Source organism: Pantherophis guttatus, chromosome 4 (assembly GCF_059756535.1).
Source record: "Pantherophis guttatus breed Tessera chromosome 4, ASM5975653v1, whole genome shotgun sequence".
In the NCBI taxonomy this organism is placed as follows: domain Eukaryota; kingdom Metazoa; phylum Chordata; class Lepidosauria; order Squamata; family Colubridae; genus Pantherophis; species Pantherophis guttatus.
In genome coordinates, this window is record NC_142066.1 from 148,224,923 (window position 1) to 148,247,670 (window position 22,748).

General features: G+C 38.8%; 1 protein-coding gene across 1 annotated transcript in view; it reads left to right on the top strand.

Annotated features, from left to right (window-relative positions):
* The window catches only part of PTPRN2 (protein tyrosine phosphatase receptor type N2), a 717,244-nt gene extending 695,135 nt beyond the window's left edge, over positions 1-22,109 (top strand). Inside the window, exons 22-23 of the mRNA XM_060683595.2 lie at positions 16,921-16,994; positions 20,757-22,109. Of these exons, the coding sequence (XP_060539578.2) occupies positions 16,921-16,994; positions 20,757-20,828 (146 nt within the window). The 3' untranslated portion in view covers positions 20,829-22,109. The remainder of the gene's footprint in view (positions 1-16,920; positions 16,995-20,756) is intronic.
* Positions 22,110-22,748: the final 639 nt, after the last annotated feature.

Consider the following 22,748-nt stretch of genomic DNA (forward strand, 5'->3'; position numbering starts at 1 on the left):
CAACAGATATTTTCGAAGGTTATTTTTATTTGTTTCTGGCTTTCTTTTGATGCCAGAACTTCTACAGCAGACTAACACACCACTGGATTGATGTTAGAATCGCTAGGACTTTTAAATCTTGTCAACAGGGCAGGAAGAAAGATTTTATGCTTTGTTTTGTCACTATTTTACCAGGTATTCTGTTTTTAGCTATTTCCCTTCCTTAGAAGCAATGGAAGAAAAAATAATTAAGCCCATTCTAGCAATACAAATCCCCCTTCCACCTCCACCCCACCCAATTCTTGGGAAGAGTATGTGTGTAAGCTTAGAAAGACTTTGAACCCTACAGATCAGAAACCTCTCCTGGAACACCCATCAATTACTGACAAAAGCTGTCTCTTCTACATCAGACGTTTCCAAAAGTCCATTTCTCCAAATTTTCTCTCCATCTTTCAAAAAGAAAAGAAATACATTTTATCTTATCCCCACATCTCCCAGAATTGCATAAGCAATTATTGCTGAAAAAGTGAAAACACTAAATGTGATTGTTCCTGAAAGTAAGAATTTTTAATGTGCTCATATATATTAATCATCTGGTTGGCTAGTGTGAATGTTGAGAACTTCATTACTTAAACCTCAATTTTGGATGGTCTGCTTCCTCTTCATTTTTTATTTGCAATTAAATTTTACTGATTCACAGGTTACCTAATTTGAAATAGTAATTATTTATAATTACATGAAGTTTCCTAGCAATTGTTGTATTTGAGATTTTTCATATTAAGAAACAGCATTGTGGTATACCTGATTTCACTTTTGTTCACATGTTTATGTAGTGTATGTTGAATTAATATTAATTTTAATTCATGGTCTCACTAGTTCCATGGGAATTATTCCAAAATGTACATAGTGGATATTTTAAAAAATAAAAGCTTTTTTGGAGGAAAAAACCCAGGAAAACTCAGTATAAACAACAAATCCAGCACATAATATTTCTCTTACAATCACGATCTTACACATCATGATCTGATGTGTAAGATCATGGAACTGCTTCACCAGTTCTACTGTTCTCAACTTTCTCAAGTTATCTTTCTCTCTCAAGGAACTCCACCTTTTCCCTTCTTCCGGTCTTATATAGATCAGGGATCCCCAACCTCAGCAAAGCTGTCTGAGGAATTCTGGGAGTTAAAATCCACAAGTCTTTAAGTTGTCAAGATTGGAGACCCCTGATATAGATAACATGCGTGTCCAGACAATTGTATCATTTCTTTCTGTCTCTTCAGATTTCTTCTCCAAACCCACTTTTCTACAAAGCAAACCTTTCTAATATTATTGCCTTCCTCTAACTGGTATTGGATTAATTAAGATTTTAACTTTTATATTAATAATATGTATGTAGACTTTTAAAAATCAATAGCAAGTGCAGGAGACCAACTTTTAAGGACTACATTACACAGTAAAAGGAAAGGTATACTGCATTCTCTCACAGTGCTGCTAAAAAAACACTCCTGAGTTGCTGTTTTATGTTTTATGTCCACATTTTCAATTATATCATGATGATGAATAATAACTCTGATGTCATCCGGAGACCATCAGATGAAGAAATATCAGTACTGTTTTGATTTGTGTTGTTGACAGGATATCTGCTTTCTTTCTGATAAATGTATGTGAGAGGAATTCAGTAATATGAAAGAGAACATCTAGAAACTTTAGAAGATATTTTCTGCACGATAGACATTCATGTCTATATTTTTTTATCCTTTCATCTTGCCTAAATCTGTAATGCATATGGAACCAATGGATGCTTTTCTTCCAAGAATAATACCAGTGGAGTCAAGGATCATTTGTTTTTCATTGGGATGGCTACATTGAAGTCTTGACAAAAATTATGTGTTTAGGTGAACCTACTATTGAATTCTGAAACACATTTATCACATGGTTGTTAATTATATATTTAGGGTGACATCATTTGACCCTAAATGCATGCATTTAAAGAGAAAGGAAAATTATTTGTCTCCATTTCTCCTCTTTGTGGAATTTCAGAGAGTCAGCTTTTCAGAACAAGATCTTTGTCCTTGTAAAATACTTCACATATTGATGGTGTTGTATTGCATATGTATCAGGTGTGAAATGCTTCCGGTTCGGACGGGATCACCCGATCCGGTAGCGATGAAGGCAGGTGGTTTGGAGAATCGGTAGCAAAAATCCCTGCCCCTCCCCATGCCCAGCTGAGGCGCACAATCATCAGAAGCTTTTTTATTATTATTTTTAAAAGCATTTTTTCTACAACCACTATGGCCAAAAAAATGCTTTTAAAAGTAAAAAAAAAAAAGCCTCTGATGATCGCGCAGCTCAGCTGGGATCGTCAGAGGTTTTTAAAAGTATTTTTTCTACAAAAATGCTTTTTAAAATGTTTTTAAAAGCCTCTGACAATCCCAACTGAGTTGCCTGATCGGCAGAGGCTTTGAAAAGCATTTTTTTAAACAACCTCTTCGGCCGAAGAGTTTGTAGAAAAAATGTTTTTAAAAGAAAAAAAGCCTCTGCCGATCAGGCAACTCAGCTAGGATCGTCAGAGGCTTTTAAAAGCATTTTTTTTCAACCTCTTCGGCTGAAGAGGTTGTAGAAAAAATGGTTTTAAAAGTAAAAAAAAAGTTGGCCACACCCACCCAGTCACATTTCCACCACCACCACCAAGCCACGTCCACAGAACCAGTTGTAACAAATTTTACATTTCACCACTGATATGTATTGCATCCTGATCAGTTTAAGAAATTTGGATGTCCAGTGCAAACTTGTATTACGATTTTTAAGATGCATTCCTTTGAAATCAGGTGGTAAACTATATACTCCTCAAGGAATTTCTGAACTAAAAATAAGTATTAAAAAAATATGTAAAATTCAGAATCATAAAAACCACGATATACTAAAATCCTATTTAAGAAATTGAGCCAATTCTTGATTTGCTGGTAAAGTAGTTAATAGAGATGGATTAATTTCTAGAGAAAACCAGGTTTCAAAGAAAAACAAAATCCTCTTGGCCAAATCTTTCACAGAGTTCCATGAACCAATGGAACTTCAAAAATCCCAATCTAACCACTGTCTAACATGGAGCTGCATTAGTTAATAAATAATAATGAATTTCTTGCCCAAAAACTGATCCTGGATAATGGGAATCTATTATAAAGCCATTTACTTTTTCATTATGTCTGTGGGATGACAACTGAGTAATATCTCTTTATCTAAATTATCTGCAATATGGAATGTAAGAATAAATCAGCTTTCTAGCTGATTTATTTAAGTGATCAATAGAAAATGTTTGTTTAGGCACTTTGATAATTATGAGAAACACTGCCCCTCGATCCTCATACTCTCTGCATCATCATCATTTTAGCCATTGTCTATTCACTGAAGGATGAAGGCCTCTTCCACAAGTTTCCAACCAATATAGTCTTGAGCTTTTTATGCCAATTGGGCCCGCAATACTTGCTGAAGTCATCGATCCATCTTGCTTTAGGTCTCTTTTGTGGATGCTTTTTATCAAATGCAAGCCATTCTATGACTACCTTAGTCCACCTGCCATTAGTTCTTGTTGCTCTGTGACCAGCCTATTTCCATTTCAGTTCTTTTACTCTCTTGATGATATTGTATACTTTTGTTTGTTCTCTAATCCATGTGCAGGTCTTTCTATTTTGTCTTGTAAAGCCAAGCATCTATCTTTCCATGACTCTTTGAGCCACTCGTAGCTTTTGTATCAATTGTGAGGTTAGTGTCCATGTTTTGCCGGCATAGGTTAGAACTGGTAGCACACACTGATCAAAAACTTTTATCTTCAGGGTTAGGGTTAAGTTCTTGTCCTTGATAATTATATTTAGCTTGCCAAATGCCTTCCAACTACATTTAACACTCTGCATATTGAACATTTATTGTGATCTCAGTATGTTTCCAGTTTTGCTCTAATCCTAATCCAATTTCTAATTTTAATTCTCTAATTCTAATATGATGCAGTGGACAAACTGTAATTCACAGTTTCTCCAGAAGATCAAGTTTATAAGTATAATCAGATATTATAATCCTACCTTCATCTTTTTAATATTGAAGGATGGTGGTTGACCTCATTTTAGTTTCTGATATTATCACCTTGTTGTACACATTAAGTAGCTAATGTTTCTTTTCCTTATAAGCAAGCCAAGAAATTAATAGGCAAATCAAAAATGAACTAATCATATACCTATGCTTTGCATACACTGAATTGTACATTCATTGTGAAAAAGGGTATTTTAGATATTTGAACGTTTGAATTTTAAGTGGTATTTTGTTCAGTCAAAATAAAACATGGGGGGGGGCAGCAAAGAAAAGATAAGCCACTTACATTAAACATTTGTAAAGGCCATTTGTGTCTTCAGCAATAAGAGGTACAATGAGAGCAATGAGAACAAGATTGGAAAATGTATACAATTTCTTACATAGAATAGTAAACACGAAACATTTTCTAGCCTCATTCTTTTACCCACTTAAGAGAAGGATTGATTTTGTTGCAAGAGCTCTGAAGAATGCCATTTATTGACTCCATTGTAGCATGTAATGTCACATTCCATTTTAAGTGTGGGTTTAGTGGCGTTCAATACAAGGTAAGTCATGTGAAACTGGCCAAAGAAAAGAGTGGAGGTTTTTTTGGATTGGATAGAGCCCCGTTCTGTTCTTGACCTGCTCCCCTCTGCCATTGGGGGTGTGCACTCTGAAATCCCTGACCTGGGCTATGGGCAGTTTAAATGAAAGATCAAAGGGCAGAGCGGGCATCTCCCGCCCTGCTGAGGTGGGCCTTTCCCAGGCTGTCACACTGTGAGGCAACCAAAGGTTTTGTTCTGCCAGGAATCTAGGCCCGGTCTGTGAGGCCTAGTCCTCCTTTGTCTGGCCTGAGAAGTTTGAGGCCCAGGTTAAGGATCCAGTGTTGTTCAAATGATCAAAGGCCTGAAGTCCAATCTTTCTTTCCATTTCCTTTTCTTAAAAGAATGAATTGCACAAGTATCAAAGAATACCATTGCCATGGCTTTTCTGTGGTGCACCAGCTCTAGTCCTTCAATGTTGAACAAAAAAAAAATGCAAGTGCACTCTGGTTTAAGCCCAGCTGCATTGCTAGCATCTCTGAACATGTTTTACAAAAAAACAAGAGGGGTGGAGGGAAGGGAGTTAAGGATTAAGGTCTTTAGGTTTGTTTTGTTTAAAAAAGGTCTTTTAGGAGAAGAAACTTGGAATAATGTGAGTTCCTATTCCATTCTCTGTTTTTTTAATAGGAAAAATAGTGCATTTCCAAATCAAACTAAATAGGGAACAATTAGCTTCACTTGCTGGAAATTAGAAAGCAATCAAAATTCTTGGACTTATCAGTGGTTTTTTAAAATGTTTTATGAAACAGCATATCTTTAAAATATAATTTTAAATGTATATGTCTGCTATAAAAATACTGGCATTTAAAATTTTGAAATTTGATATAATTTTTCATCTGAAAATAATTTTTTATAGTCTGGTTCCCACATGTTTAAGAGGTCACATATTGAGAAAAGTTTTTACTTTTAACAAAAATCATTTTTGTTTAAAAAAAAAGTCATTGAATTCAATTAAATTTAATTTTAAATAGACATTTATAAAATTGCACTGTTAGAATTCTAGATTTTGTTAAGATTATAATTTTATGAAATTCAGTTCCATCATTTCTCTTATGCTTATATGAATATGGTGAATATTCTTAACACTAATTTTAATTATAATTGTTTTTTCTAATCCAGTCACATTGGAATATGTAGTGTTAAACATTTTTATCCCTTAAATTTAAGCTTAATTAGGGAATCTGAATTAGTAATATTGTGGCTGAAATTCCACTAATCTACATGTGAAAAATGTATAGGCATCTTTTAAGCTTACACTGAAAAGTGATTATGGATATATATATATATATTTTACTTTAAAGATCCAATTTCTTGTTTATTGACAAATACCTCCTGAGATCATGCCATTTTGCCATATTTTATCTGGCAGCATCTGTATTGTTTCAGGGAAAATAGAGAAATCAGATATTTTAAAAGGTATTAGTGAGATATTATAGAGATCTAATTACAGAGAAGCGTGTGAAGATTTTTTTTTTAACAACTAGTATTGTTGTACCTTTGCTTTCTAAACTTTGAATTTTAATTTTATTGATTTGGAAACTTCAAATTCTATAGCTAATTAGAACCAAACACACAATGGGGTTAGAGAAGTAAAATCAGCAGAAATAGCTGAGACCTTGCTTTCATATTTAATAATGGTATTTGATCATGGAAATACTGAATCTTCATTTTTTTTAAAAAGCCATTTGAATATACACAAATTCTATACATGGTATTTTGAGTGCACTGATGTGTATTCACTGAAACATATATCTTTTTATTTTGCATACCAAAAATCCTATAGATTTGCAAAGGTAATCCACGAGCGGACTGACAAATTATCAACTAGATATATCAGTTCCAGCACACTTTCATTATAGTAATATATAATTTTAGTATAATGGTTGTTGCAATTTTTTTCTGTCAATTAATTAGTGTTAGCCTTAAACCATATTCAGATGCAAACAATGAAGCTAGATATTGATTTTTTATTTATTTATTTATTTATTTATTTATTTATTTATTTATCAAATTTCTATACCGCCCTACTCCCAGAGGACTCAGGGCGGTGAACAGCCAAGATAAAATACAGATAATACAAACATTAAAAGTCCATTAAAATTATTAAATATTTTGGCCAAAAACAAATTTAAAACACCCAATTTATAAAACAGATTAAAACGATTTAAAAATTTAAAAGGGAGAGTTAGGCCAGGCCAGCCTGCTGAAATAAAAATGTTACGACGAAACATGCGCAGATCCGGGATCCTCCGTATCTCCGGGGGAGCTCGTTCCAGATGGTAGGTGCCCCCACAGAGAAGGCTCTCCCCCTGGGGGCCGCCAGTCGACACTGTTTGGCCAACGGCACCCTGAGAAGCCCCTCTCTATGGGAGTGTACTGGTCAGTGAGAGGCTATTGGTAGCAAAAGGCGATCTCGTAAATACCCCGGTCCGATGCCATGGAGCGCTCTAAAGGTGGTAACCAAAACCTTGAAGTGCACCTGGAAGACCACTGGGAGCCAGTGCAGCTCGCACAGGAGGGGAGTCACATGGGAGCGCCACGCCGCTCCCACAACCACCCGCGCGGCTGCATTCTGGACCAGCTGGAGCCTCCGGGTGCTCCTCAAGGGGAGCCCCATGTAGAGAGCATTGCAGTAGTCCAGGCGGGAAGTAACGAGAGCATGAGTGACCGTATTTAACGAGTCCCGATCCAGAAAGGGACGCAACTGGCGAATCAGGTGGACATGATAAAAAGTCCCCCTGGCCACAGCCGTCAAGTGCTCTTCCAAAGACAGCCGTGAGTCCAGGAGGACACCCAAGTTGCGAGCCCTCTCCGTGGGGCCAATGACTCGCCCCCAATAGTCAGTGATGGCACCAACTGACTATATCGGGATGTCGAAAACCACAGCCACTCGGTCTTGGATGGGTTGAGCCTGAGTCTGTTTCTCTCCATCCAGATCCGCACAGCCTCCAGGGACCGGGACATCACTTCAAGGGCATCTTTGGGGTGGTCCGGGGTGGAGATGTACAGCTGAGTGTTGTCAGCGTATTGATGGTACTTCACCCCGAAACCACAGATTATCTCACCCAGCGGCTTCACATAAATGTTGAACAGAAGGGACGAGAGTACCGACCCTTGTGGCACCCCACATACAAGGGGCCTCGGGGTCGACCTCTGCCCCCCTGTCAACACAGACTGCGACCAGTCAGAGAGAAAGGAGGAGAACCACCGTAGAACGGTGCCCCCCCCCAACTCCTCTAGCTGGTGCAGCATGATATCATGGTCGATAGTATCAAAAGCCGCTGAGAGATCTAATAGGACTAGGACAGAGGAACAACCCTTGTCCCGAGCACTCCAGAGATCATCAACCAACGCGACCAATGCCATTTCCGTGCTGTACCCAGGCCTGAAGCCCGACTGGAACGGATCCAGATACGACGATTCATCCAGGTACTGAGGGAGCTGTCGCGCTACCACACTCTCAACAACCTTCGCAATGAAGCGAAGGTTGGAGACTGGACGGTAATTTGCCAACACTGCCGGGTCCAGGGAAGGCTTCTTGAGGAGAGGCCTCACCACCACCTCTTTCAAGGCGGCAGGGAAGACACCCTCACTCAGAGAAGCATTTATAATCCCCTGGAGCCAGCCTCATGTAACCTCACGAGAGGCCAGCACCAGCCAGGAGGGACGGGTCCAGTAAACATGTGGCTGCGCTCAGTCTGCTCAGTATCCTGTCCATGTCTTCAGGCGTCACAGAATCAAACTCTTCCCAGATAATACTCACAAGACCTGCCTCTATCCCCCTCCCCCGAATCTACCCAGTCAGAGTCCAGGTGTTCCCGAATCTGAGCGATTTTGTCATACAGATACTGTACAAAATCCTTTTCTCTACCCTCCAAGGGGTCCTCCCGTGCTTCCTGGTGGAGCAGGAAACGGGTCACCCTAAACAGGGCGGCCGGGCAATTATCTGATGACGAAATAAGGGCGGCAAAATAGTTATACTTTGCCGCTTTTATCGCCACCAGGTAGGTCTTAATATGAGACCCTACCAGTGTTCGGTCAGATTCAGAATGGCTGGCCCTCCAACCGCTCTCCAGGCGTCTTTTCCGGTGCTTCATCTCCCTCAGCTCCTTGGTGAACCAAGGAGCCAGGCGAGATCGGCGCCAGGTTAGAGGCCGCAAAGGCATGACCCGATCCAAAGCTCCAGCGGCCGCCCTATTCCAGGCGGCCACCAGGTCCTCAGGAAATGGCCCAAGCTCCGTCTGGAACCTATCTGGATCCATCAGGCGCCTGGGGCGGAACCAGCTCATCGGTCCCACCTCCCTGCGGCAGGGTACGGCGGTTCGAAGGTCAAAGCGAAGGAGGGAGTTATCCGACCATGACAAGGGCTCGATCACTATATCCCCTATCTCAAGATCACTCAACCACTGACCAGAGACAAAAACCAGGTCCAGCGTGTTTCTCCCCATGTGAATAGGGCCATGAACTAACTGGGTCATGTCCATGGCCGTCATGGAAGCCATGAACTCCCAGCCACCTCAGACGCCTCACCAGCGGATGGCAGGTTAAAATCCCCCATGACCATAAGCCTGGGGGTGTCAACCGCCACCGCGGCTATAACGTTGAGCAGCTCGGGCAGGGCTGCCGCCACGTGGCAGGGAGCCAGGTACGTAACCAGCACGCACATCTGCACCCCATGACCCCACTTCACAAGGAGGGATTCACATCCAGCCATCTGAGGAACAGTGGCCTCCCTCGCACCAAGACCTTCTCTAATGACAACTGCCACCCCCCTCCCCTCCCCTGAGCCCTCGGCTGATGAAAAGCACAAAAACCGGGTGGGCACATCTCAACGAGGGGGACCTCCCCCTCCTGGCCCAACCAGGTCTCCGTAATACCCGCCAGGTCCGCTCCCCCCTCCTGAACAAGATCACAAATGAAGGGGGCTTTATTTACCACGGACCAGGTGTTGCACAGCATCAGCTGAAGGCCCAGGGCCTGAGGGTCTGCGCAACCTGGGGAATGAGAGGAGCATTGGAGGCCGAAGCACGCTACCGCTTGGAGCCAGCAGGCGTGCGCTCCCACAACCTGATGTGGCCCCCTGCTCCCGCCATATCTGCCCCTCCCACCCACAGTACTGATATAATGTCCATCCACAACACAAGCTCTAACCCCCTCCTTGACCCCGGTTCCCGCACCTCTTGTGCCGCACTCTTCAGCCAGCTCTGGCCTCTTCCCCGACAGGTTCTCCCCCAAACCCACAGAGCCCACTCCCCTCCCAGAACCCTTTAAAACTTTATCTAAAAATTTCTCCAAAAAACCCCAAAACCCCCTCCTCGCCGCATGCCACCTCTCGGGATTCCAAAATCCGTCATCAAGATAGGCCCTCGATAGTGAGGAGGGCCAAACCTGCGAGAGAGGGGAGTCTCGCAGAGCAAGCAGGTCAGCAGCCGTAAACATCACAAAAAAACAGAGGTGGAAAGTCAACTGGTCAGGGCTTCACCAGATCGTCCATTATTACTGGGTCAAAGTAGATCTTCATATCAGGAGCTGGTTCACTGCCCTCTCATGGCAGTGGGAGGGGCCAGTGTCATCCCCCCACATCCGGAGGATAATTATCCCAGTCGCCCTCTCACAGTGACTGGGCCAGATGACACCGACAATAGAGTCACAATACTCCATCCTTTCATCTGGCAGATGACAACAGCTCCCTCAGCATCTGCACACCGTTTTGCCCAGTTCTCCTCCAGTTTGGGGTCGCATAAGAAGCCAGCAGTTCATAAAGTTATTAAGGGCAATGATGATAATCCCACGGGCACAAATTCTTCCCTGAGGCGAGAGTAGGGATAGCAGACAGAAAGCCCAGTCCAAGGGTGGGTGGCCATCGAAGGGTAACACCCACGCATACCTGGGGGGAAAAGGGAGGGGGAGGTAAGCATGTATTTAAAAGAAAAATGTATGATATTTAAGATCTTTGGTATCACATAGGTTTTCTTGTTGAAACTTACATATTTCACTAGCATGAATAAATAAAACAGTGGAAATGTTTGAAATATGCATTATCATCCAGTTTGCCTTATAGGTTCAGAATTCTTAAGCATGCAAAATACAATTGAAAAGATTAGTTTTCTGGGTATCATGACATACCTGAATCCTATTTAGATATTTTATCTGTTTCTTAGCAAGATTAGACATAACTACTGGAAGGGTAATTTAAAATGCACACACACTCACATAAGCCTAGAAACCTCAAACATTATTATAGATAATATAACTAAAATGGAGGGTAAAAGTGTATCTGGTTTAAAATTAAATAGAGTTGATGCTTTCTAATCAGTTCACTATCTTTTGCCATTATTTGTTTAATGATTATTTTAAAAATATTGCTACGTATTTTCCATACATTTAAGTATGGAGGGAGTGGTAGAGTGCTTCAGCAAAAATATTTATTTCTTTACTTAAATACTGAGGGAAAGAAGGAATTAATAGCAGAAATTTTGGAATTGTATTCAGATAAGCCTATTAATTGATGACAGACGGCTAATATATTTAGAATCATAAAAATGCTTTGGAATAATTATGTGCTGTCAGTAGCTTGTGAGAGCAATCACTCTGAACCAATGAAGCAGTAACCAGTGGTTCACAATCCAGAGAGATGAATATGTAAAGCTTCCAGGGGAAAATTTTGTAGGCAAAAAACAGTTTATGGGCTGAATTAACAAAAACTAGCAATAAAAAAAAAATTACTGTCAATTTTGAAGCAGCAGCTAAAGATTGGGAGAAGGAAGCAAGTTTTTTCAGCATGTGTGGCTTACAACTGCTTTATGAGATTCACATGAGCGTCAAATCAATCTCAGGATAGTCATCTGATTCTTAAAGTGATCATTATTTAATTAATGAAATACATGAGTCATTTATGACAGTAGCATAATTGTTTAAATTATGAAAACTGTTTAATTATAGCTTGGCTTTTATACACAGGATTCTTTTCCTATATTAATTGTGGTTGCAAAGGAAAAAGAATAATTGCGTTCTTCATAAAGTAGGATACATATGTATTTAAGTTTGACATTTGCAACCCAAAATCAGCCTGAATTACCGATGTTTGCTGATCTTTGGATGGACTTCCTTGTCACACTGAGCTCTTTAAGAGGTTGTGGATTGATAAAGCGGTAGTTGCAAGAACCAACAAAGAAATGTCATTGTTTACCAAAAAGCAAATTCTTTGATCATAAGAAATATATTTTTAAATTACTCATCTTCACATTAAATTTTTTAAATCACACTGGAACTGCTGGAACAAGATTTGGATGCTGTATGTAGTTTCATCACAGGAAAATATGTCACTATATGTTATAGACATTAGTCAGAATGATAAAAGAAGTATCACTATCACCAAAGCTATATGCCATGTGAAATTTGAAGAAACTAATGTCATTCTTGATAGTTGTCCAAGGTTGATTGCTTTCATGAGATTCCTACTACTTTGCCAGTAAAAATCAGCAAATGCTAATAATATCCAGACAACCTGTGGCCTTCCAAATGTTACTGAACTACAACTATATTGCTCGCAATTGGACATGCCAGCCAGAGCTGCCGACGTTGTCATTCAAGAACATTTGAAGAATCATAGCCTTATCCATCCCCAGTCTGCAATATATGCGTACCCTCATGCATCAACTGGAAAAATAACACATTTTAAACTATGCTTATTTCTTGATTCTAAAATGTAGAGTTATCCAGAATTAATAAAATCTTATTGAAGGGAGAAGCAAATCCATGCAGAATTACAATTAAGATGGAGAGAATGAGAGTGAGCAGAAATTATGCTCGCCAACAGCATAGACAAGTGGTCAACCACCAGTCTGCGGACCACTGGTGGTCCACAAGAAAATTTGGCGGTCCGCAGCACACCTGGGTGGAGGAGCTGCTCCAGGATGAGCAATGGCCAGTCCTGTGACTAGAGCTCTGGAATATGGGATTGGCCAGGCAGCTCATGGTGAGGCTGTAAATCTCCACTGTAGAGGGAAGTTCGTGCAAGGGAAGATGGCAGTGCAGGCAGGCCGAAGCAACGGGTAGCGGCAAACCCAGGCTGTTTATTCCCCCTGCTGTAGCTTCCTGTCGGCTGAACCCACCAGTGGCTGTCTCTGTCCCTGTCCCTCCCCTCCCAGTCACTCCTCGCCTGGCCTGATAAGGGAAGGGCGGGGGATGGAGATTTGCTCAATATTCCAGAGCGGGAGCGAAGCTTCGTCTCTTGCTGGATCTCCCGGACGTTTCTTCTGGCCCTTATTGGTGCTCCGCGCACCTCAGTCTCTCAGGGAGATGCTTGACTTCCTCTCAGCCCCAAGACACTGGCTGGCCCATGAGATGAGAGAGAGGAAAAGAGAGAATGAAAGAATGAAAGAGAGAGAATGAGAAAGAGTGTGGGAGAGATGGGGAAAGATGAGAGAAAAGGGGAGAGAAAGAAAAAGAGAGAGAATGAAAGAGAGAGAGAGAAAGCTCCTGTGTGTGAGCTGCACTGGCTTCCAGTGGTCTTCCAGGTGCGATTCAAGGTGTTGGTTAACATCTTTAGAGCGCTCCATGGCTTAGGACCTGGATACCTACGAGACCGCCTTCTGCTACCAATAACCTCCCACCGGCCAGTACGCTCCCACAGAGAGGGTCTCCTCCAGGTGCTGTCAGTCAGGCAATGTCGACTGGCAACCCTCGGGGAGAGCCTTCTCTGTGGGGGCACCTGCCCTCTGGAATGAATTGCCCCCGGAGATTCGGAGGATCCCGGACCTATGCACCTTCCGCCGTGCCCTCAAGACTCTTTTGTTCCAACAAGCCGGGCTGGCCTAATTCTAATTCTTTTTAACTTTTAATCTTTAATTTTTAATTCTTGAGGTTTAAAAATGGGTTTTTAATTAGTTATGGGCCATATTGTTTAATATATATTTTAAATTGTTATTAAATTTTCTATTTATTCCTATTTCTATTTCTATTTGTGTGTTCTTATTCTGGCTGTACACCGCCCTGAGTCCTTCAGGAGAAGGGCGGTATATAAATAAATGAATAAATAAATGAGAGTGGGAGAGAGATGAGAAAGAGAAGGAGAGAGAGAGAATCAGAATGAGAGAGAGAGAGAGAGATGAGACAGAGAAAGGGGGAGAGAGATGAGAGAGATCGTGAGAGGATGAGAGAGAGAATGAAAGGGAGAATGAAACAGAATGAGGGAGAGAATGAGAGAATCAGAATGAGATAGTGAGAAAGAGAATGAAAGAGAATCAGAATGAGAGAGAGAGAGAATGAGGGAGAATCAGAATGAGAGAGAGAAAGAGACAGAATGAAAGAGAGCAAGAAGGAGAAGGAGAGAGAAAGAAAGACGAGAATCAGAGAGAGAATCAGAAAGAGAGAGGGGGGAGAGGAAAGAGATGAGAGAGAGAGAAAGGGGGAGAGAGATGAGAGAGATAAAGAGAGGGTGAGACAGAGAATGAAAGAGAGAAAGAGACAGAATGAAAGAGACAGAGAATCAGAGAGAGAGAGAGAGAGAGAGTGGGAGAGAGAGAAAAAGAGAGAGTGGGAGAGAGAGAGGAGGGAGAGTGCCTGAAGTACCCCATCCCATCATGGGAGTCCAGGCACTTCAGCAAGCAGCGCGCTGGATTCGTATTAGTGGTCTGCGGGATTTAAAATTATGAACTTGATGGTCCCTAAGTCCAAAAGGTTGGGGACCCCTGGCATAGACTACTTGCAGTTAGGAGAGAGCCAAAAGAAGATTAAGATTTGCTTGGTTTAGGAGACAGGAATGTGCCAGAGCAGTTGAGGAAAGATGCTGAAAGCTTAGAGGTGACACTAACTCTGGGCTCTGTTGTTGAGCCTTGCCATTTAACTAAACAGCTTTAACACGCCTTCACATTGTAGTCCTTCCCAAATTTATTTATATTGCAAAACAACACTAAACATCAACATTAATCAAACCTGGGGTTAATAAAACAGAAAAGGGGCATAGAAAACAAATGAATCTTTAAGTCTTTCATAAATATTGATGATGTTATGCTTGATGAACCAAAGTATTATAATGCTTTCATAATGATCTTTCCTAATTCCCAATAGCCCCCTTTCTATAGCATCTTCCTTACAGTTTATGAACATTTTTTTTTCTTTTTGCACAAAGCTAGATAACCGTCTTCTAAATTTCATGTTCTTATTTAAAGCAAGTGGGTAGGTGTGTGGATGGAATGAATTTCTACGATGTTACAGTAAGCTTTTGTTACATATGTACATGTATGCTGAAAATGTGCTTTACAACAGAGACCTTAAGAGAAAGAAATTGTTGCAGATGTATTTATGTAACAACACATTTTTCCTCCTATGCTGACCAAAACATTGTTTTTGTTTCATTATACTTGGCTTCCAAAGGCTGTCTAAAATGTTGCTTGTCATAGGCACATAGGGGAGAAAATAATAGTTAATGATGACAGTTGTAAATTGAGATGCCCCCTGACCAGACCCAATTTTATGATTTATTTTCTGGAGGATATTAAGCGATGGGCATGGGCATTCTTTTGCCGGAAACATATCAAAAACATTGTAAATCATGGTCACATGACCATGGAATGCAATTGCCATAAAGGGGAGCCAGTTGCCAAGCATCCAAAATGTAGTTATTCGACTAGGATGCGTGTACAATTGTCAGAACTCTGGAACTGGAAGATAAGTAGCTTTTGGGTGATCCATCATTACTTCAACCAGTCATAGGTTGAAGACTACCTGTATGCCTATCCCCAAGGTAGGAGAGTCAGGAAGAGATGAAAAGGGTCAAATGGGATTTAGTATGATAAATGACATGCAGTTCACATCCCAAAAAGTTTGTTGATCATATTTTTCAGTGATGCCTTCTGAGCTACTTTCTTCAACGGAATAAGCAAAAGTAAATCAGTTTGACAGCATTAGTCCTGCCTGTCAGAAGTCCATTAGGATGTCTTCTTTGATTTTGCACATTTGGTCCAAATCATATTCGACCTATAAATGCAAAATTGCTTAATGGGGTTATGCATTAACATTTGTTCTAGGGAAAAATATATTGCATCAAGGTAATCTAATAACCCATCAATCTTTCTTCTATGACACCTCTCTCCTACATTGTTTTCTACCCTTATACTAAATACTATTTAGCAAGTCAGATTTGCTACTTCCCATTAAAACAACTATATAAAGTGTTAAAAGACTGAGGCCTTTTCAGTAGATCTGCTACTCTCTGTTTCCAGATAAAAGAGTAACCATTCTCTGAGGGTAGTTTTCCATTGTTTCTAAGAAAGCTTTATTCTGCTTTCAATCCAAAGAACCAAGCTGGCATAAAATGATCAGGTGGATGACTGTGTCATGCTAACATGATATCTGAATACTTGACACTCATTTTCTTTTTTAATTTACATTCTTGATAATAGGGCATCAGAAATTTCATAAATATAAAAAGAGTCCTGCTGGATCAGACAGTAGGCCATCTAACGCAGCATATTGGATCATACAGTGACCCACTTAATGCATTTAGGGAAAATAAATGCTAGATTTAGATGATAGATGCTTGTCATTGTTACTTCCCTGTAACCACTATTTGTGGCAGCAGTAAACAGCAGTCAGAATTAGGAGCCACTGGTATACTGTTCAAATCTTTCCAATCTTCTTTTAAAATCATCCAAATTGGCTGTCATTACCGCAACTATTGGCAGCAAATTTCATCATTTAGGTATGCAATGTAGTAAAAAACATTTCCTTCTGTCAGTCTTGAATCTCCTTCCTGAGCAAGTTGATTGAAAAAAATATAGTTGAGGCGTATCCAGCAACCTCTGGAGAAAAATAATTATTGAGATCATCAGGTTAGTATTCTACATTTGGCTTTTTGTAAAATAAGCACATAAGTCTTTCTTCACATTCTCATCAAAGTTAGATAAGGTACTTCTGCAAATTCAACTTTATGTTAGTGTGTTGTTGAGAATTTTGAATCCTTTGGCATGTATAATTCCTGCCCTTTGTGATTGCTACTATGGGTAGTTAGATGTATTCTTCCCCCTTAGGAGACAAAGTTGTTCTCTTTTGATATAATTATTGTTTTAAAAAATAATTAATGCTAAGAAAAGCTACCCTTGGATTTTCTCCCTTACTTTATAACACCAATTTTATGAGCCTGCCAAGTCTGCTAAGAAATATTTTACTAAGCTATAGGCCCAAAGAGAATCCAGTAGAAGATTGACAGATGCAGCATGTGTGATCATTGCTTTAAACGCATCCCAACTGATATTTCTGTTTTTTTCAAACTTTGCAGGTGCTAAAGAAATTGATATTGCTGCTACTCTGGAGCATTTGAGAGATCAAAGACCTGGAATGGTCCAGACAAAGGTACAGTCACTTCGATTTTAAATACTAATACACGAATTCTATATATTGTTATTTGGGAATAATTAAATTATATATGGTTAAACATATGTAGATTTTTAAAATAATGTAAATAAACCATTCTTAGTTTTTGTACATTTCTTTTACTACTGTTAACATGAAATTACATATTTTTCGGTGTATAAGATGCAGATTCTTCCCCCCTCCCCCGCCAGAAAAGTGGGTGGAAATGCCTGTGCATCTTACACAGCGAATGTTGCCAAAGCCCTGCCCACCCATCAACTCCCACCCTTCGGTCTCTGCCTCCCAGCAATTTGCCTCCTTGCAGCAAACAGCCTGGTCAGCTTCAGCACAGCCTGATTTAGCATGAGCAGCTGATTGGCGGCTGGATCTGCCTCCTGGAATATGGCCTATCAGCTGTTCCAGGCTGCAGGGATCGCTGCCGCCTATCCCCTATTTTTTCTTGTTTTCCTCCCCAAAAGCTATGTACGTCTTATAGTCCGGAGCGTCTTACAGTCCAAAAAATAGGGGAAATTACATCTTTAGATTAGTAAATAATACAGTAACTAAAACAAACTACCCATCTACATTTATTTCTCTCAGATACATTCAAAAAATGTTCCCGTAAACCAGGGGGTGAGCACTTATGGCCCCTTTACAACCTGTGGACTTAACTCCCAGAATTCATGAGCCAGCCATGCTAGCTTAGGAAGTCTGGGAGTTGAAGTCCACAGGTCGTAAAGGGGTTATAGTTGCCCATCCCCGTCATAAACTACATTGGAAAAAGTTGATTAATGAACAATATTTAGTACATTTGAAGAAAGTAGACTATGTCAAAGAAATTTGTGTTCCAATAAATTATCTGTAAAAAATCTCCATAAAATCTCCATGATAAAAATACTAAGATAGAAGCAGCAGGATATTTAAATCAAAATAGACTCTCATAATTTGATATTTGACTAATAGGTATTTTACCAGCCAGATAAAAATAATAATTAAATAAATTATATCAAAGGCATAAAATTATTTACTAAAATACATTGAATGTTTAGTTACATTTATTTTTCCTGCCTATAAAAATCATTTCCAAGATTAACAATAATGGAAAATTAATGCTTTTTTTAAAAAAAAAAGTTGCATCACAACTAGGTTTTCATTTTTAGAGACAGAATATGCTATATGTGCATTTATAAGCAATTCACTAAGAAAAAGTGTTGGATAGAATGTATTTCCCTCCTCAGCTTCCTTTTCATTTGCTTATTTCATTTATAGAGAAAAAATAGTTAGTTAGAGTTACATGTAGTCCTCAATTTACAACTAGTCACTTAGCAATCATTCAAAATTACAACAGATCTTCCCAGAACTACTTATGACCTGGTTTCCAAGTGCCCTCCCTGGTCACATGATTGTATGGGGGCACTTGGCAACTAGCTCGCATTCATGGCTATTTGCAGCCATTTGGCCACAGACTACAATTTACTTTTTTTTTTTCCAACTAGAAAAAAACACCCTTTGAGTATACAGGTTCACTTAACAACCATGGTGTTAGTTTAATGTTCATGGCATTCACTTAACAACTGCTGCAAAAGTCATAAAATTAGGCATGGTGATATGGTGATCTGCTTAATAATCAACATGATTACGACCATAATTCCGGGTTCAATTATGGTCATAAATTGAGAACTACCAGCACATGTCTAGCTTCTAGCTTGTTTTTAAACAATGTAATTGATTTGACTCCCTCTTTCTCCCATGGTGGAATATGCAATAAAATGAATTATAAGTCCAAACCACCAAAACTTCTAAAATAAATTAGTTTTCTGGTTTTGATTTTCACCTTCTTCAAATGTTTGATTAATATTTAAGGCCAAATGTGTTCTCATCAGAACAGACAATTCTAAGCATACACTGTTTGTTCCATTGGAGAAAAAAATACCAAAACAATGACTTTTCCACCCCTTTTTTTCATCCTCATTTTTAATGGATCTAAAATAAAATATAAAAAAGGCCAGGGCCATAGATGTTACAACTAGCCTTAGAATGAACAACGAAAATACTGAAGTATTGGGTAGCTTCTTCCTTTTAAAATCAATTACCAACAATAAAGGAACCAATAATGAAGTAATACACAACAGACTAGCACTTGGTAGAGAAACCATGAAGGCCTTACAAGACGTATTCAGATGCCAGGATGTATCCATACTTACAAAATGAGATTCCTACATGCAAGTGTAATAGTTTATGGAAATTAAAGTTGGACTTTGAAGAAGGAGTATAGAAAAGCATGATACTTTTGAACATTGGTCCTGCAGAAGACTCCTGAGAATACCATGGTTAGCCAAGAAAACAGACAAATGGATTAACAAAGAAATCAACCCCAAATTCTCATTCAGAGAACAAATGACCAACCACAATATGCAAAGAGCTAGCCCTCTTGAAAAATCTATGACTTGTGACCCTTCCCTGACCCATCCCAAGACTCTCGCTTGATACAACCCACATCTGACCCATCACAAGACCCTGATCTGTTGTGACTCTCACCTGATGTAACCTCACCATCACAAGACCTACTGACCACACAAAGCCCTTATAAACAGAGGAGCATTGACATCCCATAAATTCTGCTGAAAATGTTATCTAGCCTGGTAATGAAATGTTCGGAAACTAACTCACAAGCTCGGAGAACGAACCTCTACCCTCATCCTACACCTGAGTTACAGATATTTGCCACTTTTCATCCATTAATTCACTATATTTAACAATTTGTTCTCTTCTAAATATTACAGAATTGAAAAGACTTCAATCATTGAAACCTAGACTGGAATTTTCAAATAATACTATCTCACGTATATAATATCTTCTAAAATACCCCTGTATTTTTATTCCCTTATACCATAGATAAGCATGCCACCCCATCAACAAATCATGATCTTCTAAATTCAATAGTCTAGTATTCCTTAATGTTACCCATTCTTTGATCCACATCAAACTTGTCACCTGATAGTAAAGTTTCCAATTCGGTAGACCGAAACCCCCTCTCATTCTAGCATTTTGCAGCAATTTAGTTTTATCCTCACCTTCTTTCTCTGCCAAATATATTTTAACACCATTTTATTCAATTCTTCGAAAAAGTCTTTCCCCAATCTAATTGGAATTGTCTGGAACAGATATAGAATTCTGGGCAAAATATTCATCTTAATAGTAGATATCCTTCCAATCAAAGAAAGCTGTAAATTTTCCCATTTTGCTAAATCTATCCCTATCTGTTGTTTAAGTTTATTGTAATTATTTTCTTTAACTGTGCTACATCTTGCTATCAAATAACGCCATTATTTAAGTCAAGTTTACAGGTATCTATATTTGCCCAGAAAGAAACTGGGAGTCCAAAACTAAGGATTCAAGTATTAAAGTCAACAAATATGCCTCATATTGTTATTTATGACAGAGAGAGAGAAAGATCTAGGAAACAGGTTTGACACCTATTTTCCATATCTTGCTGTTCAGTTATCTGCTTCATACTGACAGGATTTTCATATATTATTTTTTGTTCACAATCCTTTCACATCAGTGAACATCTCGCAGTATTAAATAGTGGTTCTTTCAGTTAAGGTCACTTTTAATAACAACTATCAAGCAATATGGAAGATTGCTCACTAATTTAACCCTGACGTTTAAAATAATAATAATCGAACTGTCATGTCCTGAATGTTTTCATGAGAATTTCTAGAAACGCCACAATATAAATTCTGAATGTTCTGTCCACAGGAACAGTTTGAGTTTGCCCTGACAGCAGTTGCAGAAGAAGTGAACGCAATACTCAAGGCACTTCCACAGTGAGCAGCCTGTGGTTTGTTGATTGGAGGTTCCCAATGTGGCTGAATGGTCTCTCTTTCATTATTTCTGGTCCCTGTGGATGTTGTTGGAAATGTGACCTGATTCTAATTGTGTGTCTGCTGTTGTAACTACATCTTGATTGGTCTTTTACAAATGTCTATTGCCAGGTTAAATTCAACCAAGAATTTGTATATTATTCTTGTTAGAATAATAAGAAATAATAATACACCAAGACCTTAAGTGACAAGAACAATCCCTCTACTACTTTTACATCAATGAAGTCCTAAATTTCACACTTGGAAAGCACATGCACATCTTGTTAATAGAAAATATACATTGTTTTGGATAAGCAATGCATTCAATGTATCTCCAGCAACACAGCATTCTCTTACATTTTTGCAAGTTTTCCAAAACTATATAAACTTGGGTGGGAAAAATTAATACTTTTAAAAGCATTGTGATTGCTTTAAGAAAGACCAAGTAAGCCCATAGTATAATCTCTCATGTTTTCATAAACATTAGTTCAATTTATATATAAAGAAACTATGCCTTTCATGCTGTGTCTTAAGCAAACTGATTTTTTTTCAACTTTCTGTAATGAATAAAGCAAATCTTAAACTCAGTTCAGGGACCTGCATAGTTATAACAGCTATGGAGGATATGTCAGCCCAGTTAGTAGGAGCCAAAGGTTCAAAAAGCACAACAAACTTATATTGTGGGTTGCTGCCCTAATGGGAAAAAAGGAGACAGAATAATTTAACCTCAACAGATTTTTAAAAGTCCTCTGCTGACAATTTGTTGGTTTTCTTTCTATTTTTATAACTTAACATTACTTTATCTTTTTAAACAACCAAACACTGTACACTGTTTTAAAGATCTTAAGGAGATTCTTCTAACTGCTTCTTATCTGATTGAATTGCTAGCATTGTTATTTTAAACTATAGCAAGTACTTTGTTTGATATATTCTTGAATTTGCAGAATAATTATAAACTTGAAATTATCTGTTTTTCTTTCTGATTTTCCATTCTTTAGCACTTACATTTCTTGAAAGTAAATTATTTCAGGACTGCTGCCACTGTAAAATAATCTGATAATGCCCTGTGAATCATACTTAAAAAGGAAATGTTTAGGTTTCCTCTCTCAGTTGCTCCTTTGCACATGCAGTAATGCTTTTTAAACATTTCCATGTGCCTAGTGTTTGTTGATTCAAGAGAATGGAACAAGTTTTTGGGATATGTCTACATTTATTTGAAATGTGAAGTAAAAAAATACACTTCAATTACTGTATAGTATGCTACCTATTTATTTCTTTTAACGCTATTGGCATTTATTGTGAATTTCATTCCAAGGTATGAGTATACATTTCGAGGAAGATCACAGCAATGATCTTGTGAATTAAATTACACATTGCAGTTCTTGGGCACAATTCATAAAACAATTTCACTGGGGCTTACATAAGTATTCACCAACCACTATTATGGTACCTTCTCTCTTTAACCTTGCAAGCTCCATTGAAACCTACAGAAAACCTATAGCAGCATTGGAGTATTCAACCCAACTATCTCAACTGTTTAATGTAAGCTTAAATGCAACCTTCTAGTAATTAAAGAATTGTTTCAAAAAGATTTAGATGTATTAACCACTATGTATTTTTCTGCACATTGTTTGTGACATATATAAAACGCTTGGTTTGCACATTTCGTTATTAGTCTTGCAAAGCAGTCAAAGTGGATTCATTTATCCTCTTTGTATATTTATTTCCTGTACATTCAATTACATGATAGTATGGTAATATCAACATTTTACAAGTAGTCTAGTAATAAGTAAAAGAAAAAAGAAAAATGTATTTTCATTTGACAATTTATTTTTAATGTATTCTTAACTTAAAGTAAAGAATAGGAATTGACGGAGACAATCAGTGA